This window comes from Balaenoptera borealis (assembly GCF_965194805.1).
Source record: "Balaenoptera borealis genome assembly, chromosome: 6".
NCBI lineage: Eukaryota > Metazoa > Chordata > Mammalia > Artiodactyla > Balaenopteridae > Balaenoptera > Balaenoptera borealis.
The window spans coordinates 31744123-31757358 of NC_138863.1; the positions used below are offsets into that span (position 1 = coordinate 31744123).

At 39.2% G+C, this 13236-nt stretch overlaps 1 protein-coding gene and 1 long non-coding RNA gene across 4 annotated transcripts in view; one reads left to right on the forward strand and one right to left on the reverse strand.

Moving 5' to 3' along the window:
• PARD3B (par-3 family cell polarity regulator beta) overlaps nucleotides 1-13236 on the forward strand; it is a 1037301-nt gene that overhangs the window by 981875 nt on the left and 42190 nt on the right. The window contains exon 23 of one of the 3 annotated variants that reach the window (XM_082397040.1): nucleotides 4566-4682. The exons of the other annotated variants lie outside the window; for them this stretch is intronic. Coding sequence (XP_082253166.1) covers nucleotides 4566-4682 — 117 coding nt within the window. The remainder of the gene's footprint in view (nucleotides 1-4565; nucleotides 4683-13236) is intronic. 3 annotated transcript variants of the gene reach the window in all.
• The window catches only part of LOC309631132, a 372959-nt gene continuing 361555 nt past the window's right edge, over nucleotides 1833-13236 (reverse strand). The window contains exon 2 of the long non-coding RNA XR_014246083.1: nucleotides 1833-2156. This is a non-coding gene — a long non-coding RNA (uncharacterized lncRNA). The remainder of the gene's footprint in view (nucleotides 2157-13236) is intronic.

Here is a 13236-nt window from a genome sequence, read left to right on the forward strand (position 1 = left end):
AAGAACAAAACCTTCCCAGCATATAAATCCCAGAAAGCAGGTTGAATGGCATTGAACTCTTGACTGTGTGTCCCCATTCCCCTCCTCCCATCACACCCACCAGCAACATGAAATACAGGACCTGCTTAAGTTTCCAAGGGCCACATTTGTGTGCTCATCAGTGCTACCTAAAAAGGATTTACACATTCTACTCTCTTCCCAGCTTTTGAAAAATAACATTCTGTTCTCAGCCCCAGAAAGTAGAAAGGGAGAGGAAGCCACTCATGGGAATGAGCAGACAGCAATTTTCTTTGGAACAAAAAGTACTATGGCGATCCCGCTATAAATGATAGCTGTATAAAACCTCAGGAAACCCAAAGAAAGTAAAATATTAACATTAAACTATAGCAACCCCTGCTGTATATAATTTAGATAAATAATCCATTTAATGTAGGTAGGATATTGTGATATAATTGTTCATGTGCCACTGGCAACAGTTTACACTTAAAAAGAATAGAGGCATTAGCTGCTGGTAGATGGCAAATGCATTTTATTCATTCTTAAAAGCCAAATGTCCTCAAATAAAATACTGATCAAGGACTAAAAATTTAAGGGCTGCTGAATCTTTGTCTCATAATATGGATTTGTGGCCTAATGTAGCCTTTCCTTGACCTTCTTGCATAATGGTAGGATGTTAATAAGAGAAAGATGGTTACATAAAACATCCTCTGAATGTGAATTTTTTTTTTACATATGAGTAATTTCAGGTGGCTAAAGATGGAATGAGCTAACCTGAAAGTAACAAGCTGCTCACTGTCTCGGCCAAATTAGGCTTAATGCTGAAAGGCATTCCTGAAGAAGTCAAGAAGGCCGGGGGTCAAGCCATCAGGCCAGGGAGTGCAGCTGTCGGACCACCTTTTGTGGTCTCTGAGGGAGCAACCAAAGAAAATCCGGCAAAGAAAATCTCTCAAAGAATCAACAGGGAGAGTAAAGCAGAAATAACCAGATGTCCCAGAAGACTCTATTGGCATTATGAAGAAAGCTAGATCAGGACTAACAGGGTTTGGATTTTATCAACCTTACTAATAAAAGTCACTTGGCTCTCCATCGACAAGAGCAGTTGGTACAATATGGAAAGGTTTTAAAGACCATTAATTTCTTGAAATGAAACAGCTGGCCTTATTGGCTATTAAATAATGAGCCAGATTCTCCCAAGTGCCTAAGTCACTCTCTAGTAGTAAATTAGTCATTTAGGGAGGCACATTAACTCTTTAAGAAGATTAGAGTTCGATTTAGTGTACTTTATATGTAGGAGGAAAGTTGTAGGGAATCTGGCTGAAGCTGAGCAAAGAAAAGATGGAGACAAGACAGAATCCAGTGAAGAAAGTCAATGTATGATTTGTGTTAACGTGACAGCTGAGATGAGCATAGGAAATTGGAGAAGTTGAGTCGTTGAGGGATACTTAATCTAGTGTTCTACATTTGGAAGAGATCGTGATGGTAGAAAGAGTTGACACTTCATTGATTGGTCCGTTCATTCACTCATCCAGTAAGCTTTTAGTTGGACAGTGCTGTGTAGCTGGCACTGAGCTAGGCGTGAGGAAATGCTCTTCAGTGAAACAGAGTCCTTGTCTCCAGGGCTTTACTGTCTAGTCTCTGGTGGCTTGGGTAGGGAGTGGAAAAGAGACCAATAAATAGAGACTGCAATAGAGTATATTAAGTGCTAGAATTTTATTTGCATACATTGAATTTGAAGTAAGGAAGTGGCAAGATATGCAGTGATGAAGCACCTTGTACAACAGGTGAAGAAGTTTGAGTCTACCCAGAAGCCCTCAGGCCATTGAAGGCTTTTATTTTTTTTTTAATTATTAGCACCTTTAATTATTATTTATTTATTTATTTTTTTGGCTGTGTTGGGTCTTCGTTTCTGTGCGAGGGCTTCCTCTAGTTGCGGCGAGTGGGGGCCACTCTTCATCGCGGTGCGCGGGCCTCTCACTATCGCGGCCTCCCTTGTTGCGGAGCACAGGCTCCAGACGCACAGGCTCAGTAGTTGTGGCTCACGGGCCTAGTTGCTCCGCGGCATGTGGGATCCTCCCAGACCAGGGCTCGAACCCGTGTCCCCTGCATTAGCAGGCAGATTCTCAACCACTGCGCCACCAGGGAAACCCCATTGAAGGCTTTTAAACAAAGGAACGGTTTAATCAGATTTGCATTGTAGAGAAAGCTCCTTGATAATTTCGAGGAGAGTAAATTGGAGAGACAAGACTAAAATAAGGAAAGACAAAGGGAAGCTGTTGATATAATCCTTGTAAGAAATGCTGAGGGCCTGAAGTGAGGCTGTAACAGTGGGGAATGCCAGGAAGAGAAGAAAGGCATGTGCTTTTTTTTTTTTTTTTAACATCTTTATTGGAGTATAATTGCTTTACAGTGGTGTGTTAGTTTCTGCTTTATAACAAAGTGAATCCGCTATACATACACATATATCCCCACATTCTTCCCTCTTGCGTCTCCTTCCCTCCCACCCTCCCTATCCCACCTCTTTTAGGTGGTCATAAAGCACCGAGCTGATCTCCCTGTGCTATGTGGTTGCTTCCCACTAGCTATCGGTTTTACATTTAGCAGTGTATATATGTCCATGCCCTCTCTAACTTTGTCCCAGCTTACCCTTCCCCCTCCCCATGTCCTCAAGTCCATTCTCTAGTAGGTCTGCATCTTTATTCCTGTCCTGCCCCTAGGTTCTTCATAACCTTTTTTTTTCTTAGATTCCATATATATGTGTTAGCATACGGTATTTGTTTTTCTCTTTCTGACTTACTTCACTCTGTATGACAGACTCTAGGTCCATCCACCTCACTACAAATAACTCAATTTCGTTTCTTTTTATGGCTGAGTAATATTCCATTATATATATATGTGCCACATCTTCTTTATCCATTCATCCGATGATGGACACTTAGGTTGCTTCCATGTCCTGGCTATTGTAAATAGAGCTGCAGTGAACATTGTGGTACATGACTCTTTTTGAATTATGGTTTTCTCAGGGTATATGCCCAGTAGTGGGATTGCTGTGTCGTATGGTAGTGTTATTTTTAGTTTTTTAAGGAACCTCCATGCTGTTCTCCATAGTGGCTGTATCAATTTACATTCCCACCAACAGTGCAAGAGGGTTCCCTTTTCTCCACACCCTCTCCAGCATTTATTGTTTGTAGATTTTTTGATGATGGCCATTCTGACTGGTGTGAGGTGATACCTCATTGTAGTTTTGCTTTGCATTTCTCTAATGATTAGTGATGTTGAGCATTCTTTCATGTGTTTGTTGGCAATCTGTATATCTTCTTTGGAGAAATGTCTGTTTAGGTCTTCTGCCCATTTTTGGATTGGGTTGTTTGTTTTTTTGATATTGAGCTGCATGAGCTGCTTGTAAATTTTGGAGATTAATCCTTTGTCAGTTGCTTCATTTGCAAATGTTTTCTCCCATTCTGAGGGTTGTCCTTTCGTCTTGTTTATGGTTTCCTTTGCTGTGTAAAAGCTTTTAAGTTTCATTAGGTCCCATTTGTTTATTTTTGTTTTTATTTCCATTTCTCTAGGAGGTGGGTCAAAAAGGATCTTGCTGTGATTTATGTCATAGAGTGTTCTGCCTATGTTTTCCTCTAAGAGTTTGATAGTGTCTGGCCTTACATTTAGGTCTTCAATCCATTTTGAGTTTATTTTTGTGTATGGTGTTAAGAAGTGTTCTAATTTCATTGTTTTACATGGAGCTGTCCAGTTTTCCCAGCACCACTTATTGAAGAGGCTGTCTTTTCTCCATTGTATAGTCTTGACCCTTTATCAAAGATAAGGTGACCATATGTGAGTGGGTTTATCTCTGGGCTTTCTATCCTGTTCCATTGATCTATATTTCTGTTTTTGTGCCAGTACCATACTGTCTTGACTACTGTAGCTTTGTAGTATAGTCTGAAGTCCAGGAGCCTGATTCCTCCAGCTCCACTTTTCTTTCTCAAGATTGCTTTGGCTATTTGGGGTCCTTTGTGTTTCCATACAAATTGTGGAATTTTTTGTTCTAGTTCTGTGAAAAATGCCAGTGGTAGTTTGATAGGGATTGCACTGAATCTGTAGATTGCTTTGGGTAGTAGAGTCACTTTCATAATGTTGATTCTTCCAATCCAAGAACATGGTATATCTCTCCATCTGTTTGTATCATCTTTAATTTCTTTCATCAGTGTCTTATAGTTTTCTGCATTCAGGTCTTTTGTCTCCTTAGATGGGTTTATTCCTAGGTATTTTATTCTTTTTGTTGCAATGGTAAATGGGAGTGTTTCCTTAATTTCTCTTTCAGATTTTTCATCCTTAGTGTATAGGAATGCAAGAGATTTCTGTGCATTAATTTTGTATCCTGCTACTTTACCAAATTCATTGATTAGCTCTAGTAGTTTTCTGGTAGCATCTTTAGGATTCTCTAGGTATAGTATCATGTCATCTGCAAACAGTGACAGCTTTACTTCTTCTTTTCTGATTTGGATTCCTTTTATTTCTTTTTCTTCTATGATTGCTGTGGCTAAAACTTCCAAAACAATGTTGAATAATAGTGGTGAGAGTGGGCCACCTTGTCTTGTTCCTGATCTTAGTGGAAATAACTTCAGTTTTTCACCATTGAGGACAACATTGGCTGTGGGTTTGTCATATATGGCCTTTATTATGTTGAGGTAAGTTCCCTCTATGCCTACTTTCTGGAGGGTTTTTATCATAAATTGGTGTTGAATTTTGTCGAAAGCTTTTTCTGCATCTATTGAGATGATCATATGGTTTTTATTCTTCAGTTTGTTAATATGGTGTATCACATTGATTGATTTGCGTATATTGAAGAATCCTTGCATTCCTGGGATAAACCCCACTTGATCATGCTGTATGATCCTTTTAATGTGCTGTTGGATTCTGTTTGCTAGTATTTTGTTGAGGATTTTTGCATCTATGTTCATCAGTGGTATAAAGCATGTGCTTTTAAGGAGGTGAATTGATGGGACTTGATGGCTGATTAGATGTGGTCATTGAAGGAAAGGGTGGTGACAAACATAACTCGGGAGTCCAGGCCTTGGACAACTGTGTGGATGGAGGTGCCATTGTCCTTGGTAGATGATGAAGGATGGGGTGCAAGTTTTCATGGAAAGGCAGTGTTGTGACAGTTCCAGTTCCTAGAAGGATGATGAGATGTCACATAGGGAACCAGAAGTCATCCCCATGAATCGCGTAATGAGATTTGAAAAGCACGTACTAAAAGGAAACTGAGATGCACAAAACTGCAAAACTCCTCAGGTTTAAAACAGAATCCCTGAGCACTGTTTTGCTTTCTTTGGTTTTTCTGCCAGAGGAAGGGATTTCTAAGTTGCAGATGTCTCCACACTGAGGCTATATCATTGCTCACCACTAGCAGTATTCAAGTGCTGGGAAAGTAACAAATAGGAAATAATCATCTTTAGAAAAGCCGCCTCTTTTTTAACCCAGCACATCAATAGTTAATAAAGCATTAATATGAATATCAGGAAATTTATATTCTGTGTAAGAAGTCGAAAACTGCACAGGTTGCAGACTAGGCAAATTAACAGTTCTTTCTCTGTCAGCACTTAAAATCTATAGTGTGGTTTCTCTCTATGGTATGGGGTGAAACGTGCCAACAAATTGGCTTAGATGATGTAAGTATCTGAAAATGTGGAAGAAATTATATACTGGGGGGGAGGAGAAATTCTTATATATTAAAAGGTGTTGACAACTTCACCACAGAATAGCAAAAATGTCCTTAAAGATAAAACACTCATTGTTTCAGAAACCAGAGTTACAGTGTTATACTATGTGCAGCAAAAGTTGTTTTTAGAAAGAAAACTGACATCAGAGTTTACTAAACCAGTAACTCTTTTGGCAACCTCATGATGAGAACCTTATTCTTTAGGAATGTGAAAAGCACAAAATTAAAAGGGTGGCAAGTTCACAGATTGCCTAAAGAGAACTTAGCAAAGGAGGGCAACAAACAGGACAAAACATGTCACTCAGTGTTTTTTTGCCAGTCAAGGTGTCATTCTGGTGCCAGTTGTACTGTGTTTCCCAGGGAGAGGTTTCCCAGGGAGATGGCCAAGAACTACCCCAGTCACCGTTCCACGTGAGCCTTGTTTTACATTGTTATTCACACACTCCAGCTACGGTAGATAATTGCTCCTCTAGAATAATTCCAAAAATATCTATACCAACAGTGCTCACTTGTGAACTCTGTTCTTCTTTGAGAGCCCTTCTAGTCATTCCTGGTTGTAAATACCCCCATTTTCTAGCAAATGCCAGAATCAGTAAAGACTCGTTGACTTCATGCTCTAACTGGGGGAAATGTCACATCATTTTAACATGTTGCCTGAAACTTTACAGGAGACAAAGTCTTTCCCCTCAGAGTTACATTAATGAGCTTAAAAATGGGAATTCCTGGGCTAAAACATATACGTTAATGTCTTATTCTTTTCTGTGTTGAGAAGGAGAGGGAGCCAGAAAGTAGAGAGGTGCTGGGACCTGTAGGAGCTCTAAGGGGACAGAAGCCAATGAGGAGTCAACAGAAGAGATGCCATCCCAAAGACAGCATTTACAGACTTAAAAATAGAGCCTGTGGCTTCATCTGTCTTTGTCTGTGGCCCATCTCGAAAGCAACCTTAAGAGAGAGGGGGAAAAGCCACTGACTACCTCTTTAACTATTCTTTGGCTCTAGCAAGAGCGAGGCATGTTCCACATAAGGATACATTTTTGAGTATCCTGTTTGCTGTTTCAAAAACCAACCAACAGAAAAATTGTCCATCGAAGCCAAAAAAGAAAGTGAATGTTTGAAGAAAATACTTTTTCTGATTTTTAGGCTTAAAATGTGGTAGGGAAATGGGAAAGGATTGTAAATAGGTGCTAATTCAGAGGATTTGACGCACAGTGGGTGATAGGTGAATTTTTTAAGGAGAAAGCAAATGTACGTGGATTTTATATTTAAATCCCATCTGGGCCAAATTACAAAAAACAAAACCAAAAAAAGCCTAAAGGAGAACAAAGAATAAAAGTAAAGCAGATAACATATATTTAAATATTTCACAAGGATAGCTTAAAGATAAATAATGTCTGCAAAGTTTTTTGTTTCCCTGAGATAAAAAACACTATGGAAATAAATATTTCTTTTAATAGGATCCTTTCATATGTTAACAGTGTCTCAAGTCTCCCTATTCTTGGCATATGGTTTAATACAGTTGGTTTTTAAAGGCACCTGGGTAACTTTCTGGGTATTTGGCCTACCTTGTGGATTGGTTCAGAACCATCCATTGCTTTCCAAAGAAAGATATTCTTTATTTTGTGGGCTCTTCTTTGACATTTATTTCTGAACATTGGTTAGAATAATGCTGATGGGAAGCAGCTCCGGCTGCAGGCGGATACCTAACCCTTTGGCTTTGGTGGTACAAATGCAGGGGCCACGTCACTGGATTGTTCTCTGCATGGATGGCCATCCACTCTTTAGCAACTTCTAGCCCGCTTCTCAGCAGGGATACTCACAAGAGCCCTGCACCATTAACCCTGGAGCAACTGCTCTTCCACTGATGAGCCCCAAAAGCCACCCCAGGAGTCAGTTTCCTATAGACTCTGTTCCTCTCCCTTTCCTCACCTTACCTTGACAAGTGTTCTCAATGCATTAGATCAAATAAACTATGTCAATTGATTGTAGATAAATGCCAAATAACACTGTGTTAGGTAGAGTTTCATTAGTACCCTGTCGTTCAAAGCAAGTGTTTTAAACCCCTTGTCAACTCTATAACCATGTGCATTCAAATAACAAGATCCCCTTCTCCCACCAAAAAAAGCAAGACATCCTCTTGCATGCATTTGTGACACTTAAGAAGTTAGGACAGGCACGTCATCTATAACCCTTACAATTACTGTGGCACCTGTATGGAAAGCTGCAGTTAAGTTATTGACAAAGTATATAAGCAGATGTGTCTACTCTAAAACATAAAGCACATACCTTTACAAGATAGGTTGAATAATATAGACCAGAATCATAAGAATGGATGCTAAAAGTAGAGTAAGGAAAACAGTACTGACATTGTGATGTCAAACAGAGTGGCCCAAAGTCCACCTTTCAAGCTGACCTCGTTACCGTCCAGATTCTACCGTTATATAACAATTATGCGATTTAACTCTGTAGTAAGTCCAAATCTACATGGACTCCTGCATTGACATAGCCTGTGAAGTTATCTTTAAAACACACACACACACACACACACACACACACACACACACACACACACTTTTAGTTCATTTACCAACTAGAAAGTATGAGAATTTTGAAGGTAAGGACTGTGTCTTAAAGTTTTCTGTACCGTCTGCAGTACCCAGCTAGATAGTAGGTGCTTGGTAAATATTTGTTTTTTAAAATTGATTATAATGAGCTATGTTATAATAAAGTTTATCCATTGTACGAGTACAAGTAACATAATGAACAACTAAATAGATCAGTGAAATGTAAAAATGTAAATATTTCCACCGAAAAATCAGACTTTTGAAACTGTAAGAAAATATATTTCTCTTCTAGCATTCCAGCATCCCAGTTGTTTACTTTTAAGGGCCCTGAATTCTCTTTTCGAAACAGAAACAAGAGTTGTTATTTCTTATATCTAATTGTTCAGAACCGACATTTTGGGGGGGAAAACGGTGGTCAGCATGGGGGGTTAGGGAGCTGTGGAGGCAGAGAAAAATGTCAAAGGCAAGGAATCAGAAAAATGAGTGACCCATAGAAGGGGGGAAAAAAGCCACTGTGGCTTAGTCAGCTTTTCCTGGCCTCTCTTGCCTTCCTCCTCAGATTCGCGGTCTCCCTTGTGACCTGGAGGTGCCTTTCCATTATGGGTTTGAGAATTCTAGTAAACGAGCTGAAGGGCAGAGTCCCCAAAGGCTGTCTTTGTGTCGGTAGGGAAGGCAGCTGTGGTTATGAACCAGCACACACCAGAGGCCTCCAAGCTGTTGGGGACTTCATGTGGATGGATGACAGTTTTAATTTCACTCCCCAGCAGAGGTGGTATCCAGCCAGCACTACTTCAAACCAATTTTGCAAATCACATTTTGTGGCTGAAAATTGGTTTACTGCACCCGTCCCGTTTTGGAGGCCAAACTTCCCTGGTGGTACCTTTGCTGAGTTGGGACAGCTAAAGGATGATTCTTTTTCCTTGAATTGAAATGACAGCACATTCTTCCACAGATTAATTTTAAATTACCCATGTTTATATCCTTTAATCAAGATGATAAAAACAGCACAGATAATTTTCTGCACTGTTCTTTTAATTTTTTTTTTTTTTTTAAGACTCAGAATAGCTGATTGGCTCTTGATATTTATTGCCTCACATACAGAAGTATTACTCCAAGCGTACTAGCTTGGACTGTTTATCATTGTACTCTTAATTCTTTTTAACCTTGATTTTTGCCTTATATTAAAATAAGGAGGAATAAGGTTTAAATTGTAGATTCCACTGAGATTCCTTTTGGGAACATAAAGATGACGCTTTCCTGAAGAGATTTGTTCCCTGGATTATATCTCACACTGAAATAAGGGCCTTCTTACTGGAAGAAATATTTCTTAAAACTGAGTACTTGCAAGAAGTGTTCATCTGTGAACTTTTACCAATTAGAAATGGCTCTATACGTAAGACTCTTTAATAATGTCTGTTAAGCAGCATTTTAGCTCCTTTTTATAACACATGCAGGTTTGGTGATTTATATTAAACATTAAACATAATAAATTTAGATCTTTTCTCAAGTATGAGGCACAGCATCTCTGAATCACCCATTTAATCAGAGCGTTCCCTGGAAGGTCCAGTCTCTCGCTATCATTCATGGCCGTAATAAAACAGGCTTCTCCTGTCTCTTTCTTGACATCTGTAATAATGGGGGTGACATGTGTGTGGTGACACTGTAACAAGAGTGCGTGTTGATATTGCTTCAAGCGGGGACTAAAGGTCCACGACCAGAGGGTGAGCTGAGAACATGCATCAGTGACCTCCATCTCAGATTTGGCACCAAAAGCTATGCTAATGCCTATTTTCAAAATTTTATTCAAAGAATAAGTTTCAGTGTCTAAAGAAAGGGCCTTTAAATGTCTCACTCTACATGGCTGGAGTTAGTCAAAGAATTAATCACAAAGAGTGGAACTTTGAACACAAATGGATCTGTTAATGATAGTCACATAAGAAAGATTTAAAACCTTCCTATTTTTCAATGATTCCACGGATGGTCGTCCCATTCTTCATTTGTTGAATCATGGGAAGGCATAGGCAGTAAAGTTCCTCGGAAAAAAGCTACTCTTTGTGATCTGACAATAATTATAGTAGCCTTCTTTAGAATTATCATGACAGGTTTAACTCTAAATGATTCTATTTCATGCTGAAAGTTGCCTATAAGTTTTGATTGCAATTTGTGTATAAAATGCCTGGATACTGTTGGAAATGTGTATCTTAAAATGAGAAAGGGATCACATTTCAAGCATTTGAATAGGGTTGAGAATTAACTAATATTTTCAGTTAAAGACACCTGAAACAATCTAAAAATTTTAATTTGATGTTTTTAGAAGAAAAAGATGGTGGAAGAAGACATAACTCCAGTTTTCAGGCACATCACTCACCGTGAGGTGGCTTTTGTGGGCTGGGTTTAGAGCTACTCCACACAGCCTGGCTGTGTCCTGGCCCCCAGATGTGGGTCCTGGTCCTGCTGTCTTCATTTCTGGCTGCCACTTCGAAATAACTAGATGAGGAGACACAGATGAGCCAGCCCAGATCCATCCCTCATGCAGTCAGTCCTCAATCTCAGATATGTTGTGTTTCTACAGTCTGTGTATAAATCAAGTGTCCTGGAACTTGAAGTCCATTTTTCATAGAAAGGATGTTCTGTCCAGTGAGTAGATTGCCAGGCTAGCAGCCGTACAACCCTATTTAGCCTGTTACGTAATTGAAGTGCTGTCCACCTGAAAATCGTTTTTAAAATATTACTGCTGTGGGAGGTTGACCCACCTACCCCAGAGTGGGCATTCTCTACAGATAATGGACTCAGAATAACTCATACCCTCTTGCCTTCTGGAGTCACACACTGGAGGCTGAACACAAAAATGAGAAGTAATGAAAGGAAACAGAATGAAAAAACATTACTTTGAAGAATACCATTACAGTGCTGGTAATTAAAGCAGAATAATATAAAATTGAATAAGAAATCATGTTTCATCTGTTTTAATACTGGTGCTTGAGAAAAAGCAGGTTCAATCAGAGAAGGATGAGGAAGTAGCTGGAAGCTGTTGTTGAGGTTCTAAGGGAGGCATCTGGCCACTCTCCAGGTTGATGGCTTTGCTGCCTTCGGGATTATTTTTCCCCTAGAAAATTCTGTAGACTAGTCTAGATTCTTGCCTTTTCCTTAAACGCTTTTGGCAAATGGAAGGAACTAATAGAAACAAGGCAAGTTTTTCTTGAGGTGTCTGGGGAAGAGCGGGAGGGGAGGAGGTGGAGGTTGAGATCTATTAAAGGAGGTGGTATTGCCTCTCATGAAATTAACCAGAGTGTTTATTAGTGGCACCCAGAGGAAAACTGGGCATGCTCGATTCTCTTGCTGGCTGATGCAGGGGATGAAAAAAAGAAGGGATGAGGAAGAAATAATTTAACCAGCAGTGCCTTGAGACAGCTGGTGAAGAAGGTACAGAACCCAGAACAGTGGGCTGTTGAACGGGTATTCTCAGGGTAGTCAGGAAAGGAATAAAGAATGGCTAATTGGTTACTGGATGGCAGGGGGTGATGGGGAGGTGGGTTGTTGGTGTAGGTATGTAAATGTATAACCTAATTGCATAAAATATACTTGTTGCATAAATGTATGAAAGTGGTTGTTCTTGATTCAGGGGCTATTTATACCAGAAAGAAAATGCACACCATGGACTCTTTTTGTGAAATGAAAGTTAGAGCATTACAAGTGGCTTTGAGCTTTTGTTTAAGCAATCCTCAGGCCAATGCCTATGTCATGAGCTTGAAGTCCACTAGGAATGATGAGAGAATCAGAAATGTTCACGTTTGAGTTCTGCACTTGGAGGGTGTATCTGAGTTCATGGCAATGACGACTGAAGGGATTGGGAGACTTTGGAATCCATGTACAAAGGAGAAGTAAGTCATCTCCCTTCTCCAAAGCTCTATATGTATATATGTGTGTATGTATATATGCACATACATATATATGTGTATATATATGTATATGTATATGTGTGTGTATGATAGATGTGTACTATTCTGGAATGGCTTGAGAATTAATTTCATGATACTGGTGGTGAGGAGGATGGTGATCGCAACTGGTATTCATTGACTGCTTATTATGTGTAGGCACTGTTTGGAGTGTTTTACATGTATTAACTCATTTAATTGTCACCACAAATAAGTACCATTATTTCTCCATTTTATTGTTAAACAAAGGTAACTTCTTGAGTTTCTTAACAAATTTTAGTTCAGTGATCCCCAAATGCAACCAAGATGAATCATACTTTCTGTTAAAATTATCTTAAAGCCATACTCATCTGGATAAATTGGAACAACCATTTAGATGTATAACAAAGGATAATGCAGACCTGCCACAATCTTGGGTCCATTACCTTTTCCTGTCCTAAGTGCCCCATTTCCACCTCCCTTCCTATTCTAGCTACCTCTCTTCTAATTCTGTCTACACAGCTTGTGCTGTCACTTCCAAGCCTAGCCCCAATGTGTTCCTCATAAAACACAGAGGGAGGGGCAGATTTTCAACGGTTTTCTTTATCTTACTGGCAATTCCTATTATGAAGAGCCATGTTAACCAACGACAAGCTTAAGACACTAAACAGCCTTTTCAGATGTTCTTTCTTTGGAATCTGATTGTGTAAATATTCAGGAAAGTGCTTAAAGGTTAAAAAACCCCAAGCATTTAATCACAATTGAAAACAACTCTTTGTAGACCTACACTTTCCAATATGGTAGCCAAGACCACATGTGATCATCAAGTACTTAAAATGTGACTAGCCTGAGTTGTGATGTGTTTTAAGTGTAAAATACACACCAAGCTCCAAAAATGTAGTACAACCCTCTCCAAAAACTGTAAAATAGCTCATTAATTATTTTTACATTGATTACATGTTGAAATAATAGTATTTCAGATAATTGGGTTAAATAAAATAAATTATTAAAGTTCGTTTTACCTATTCTATTTTACTTTTCAATG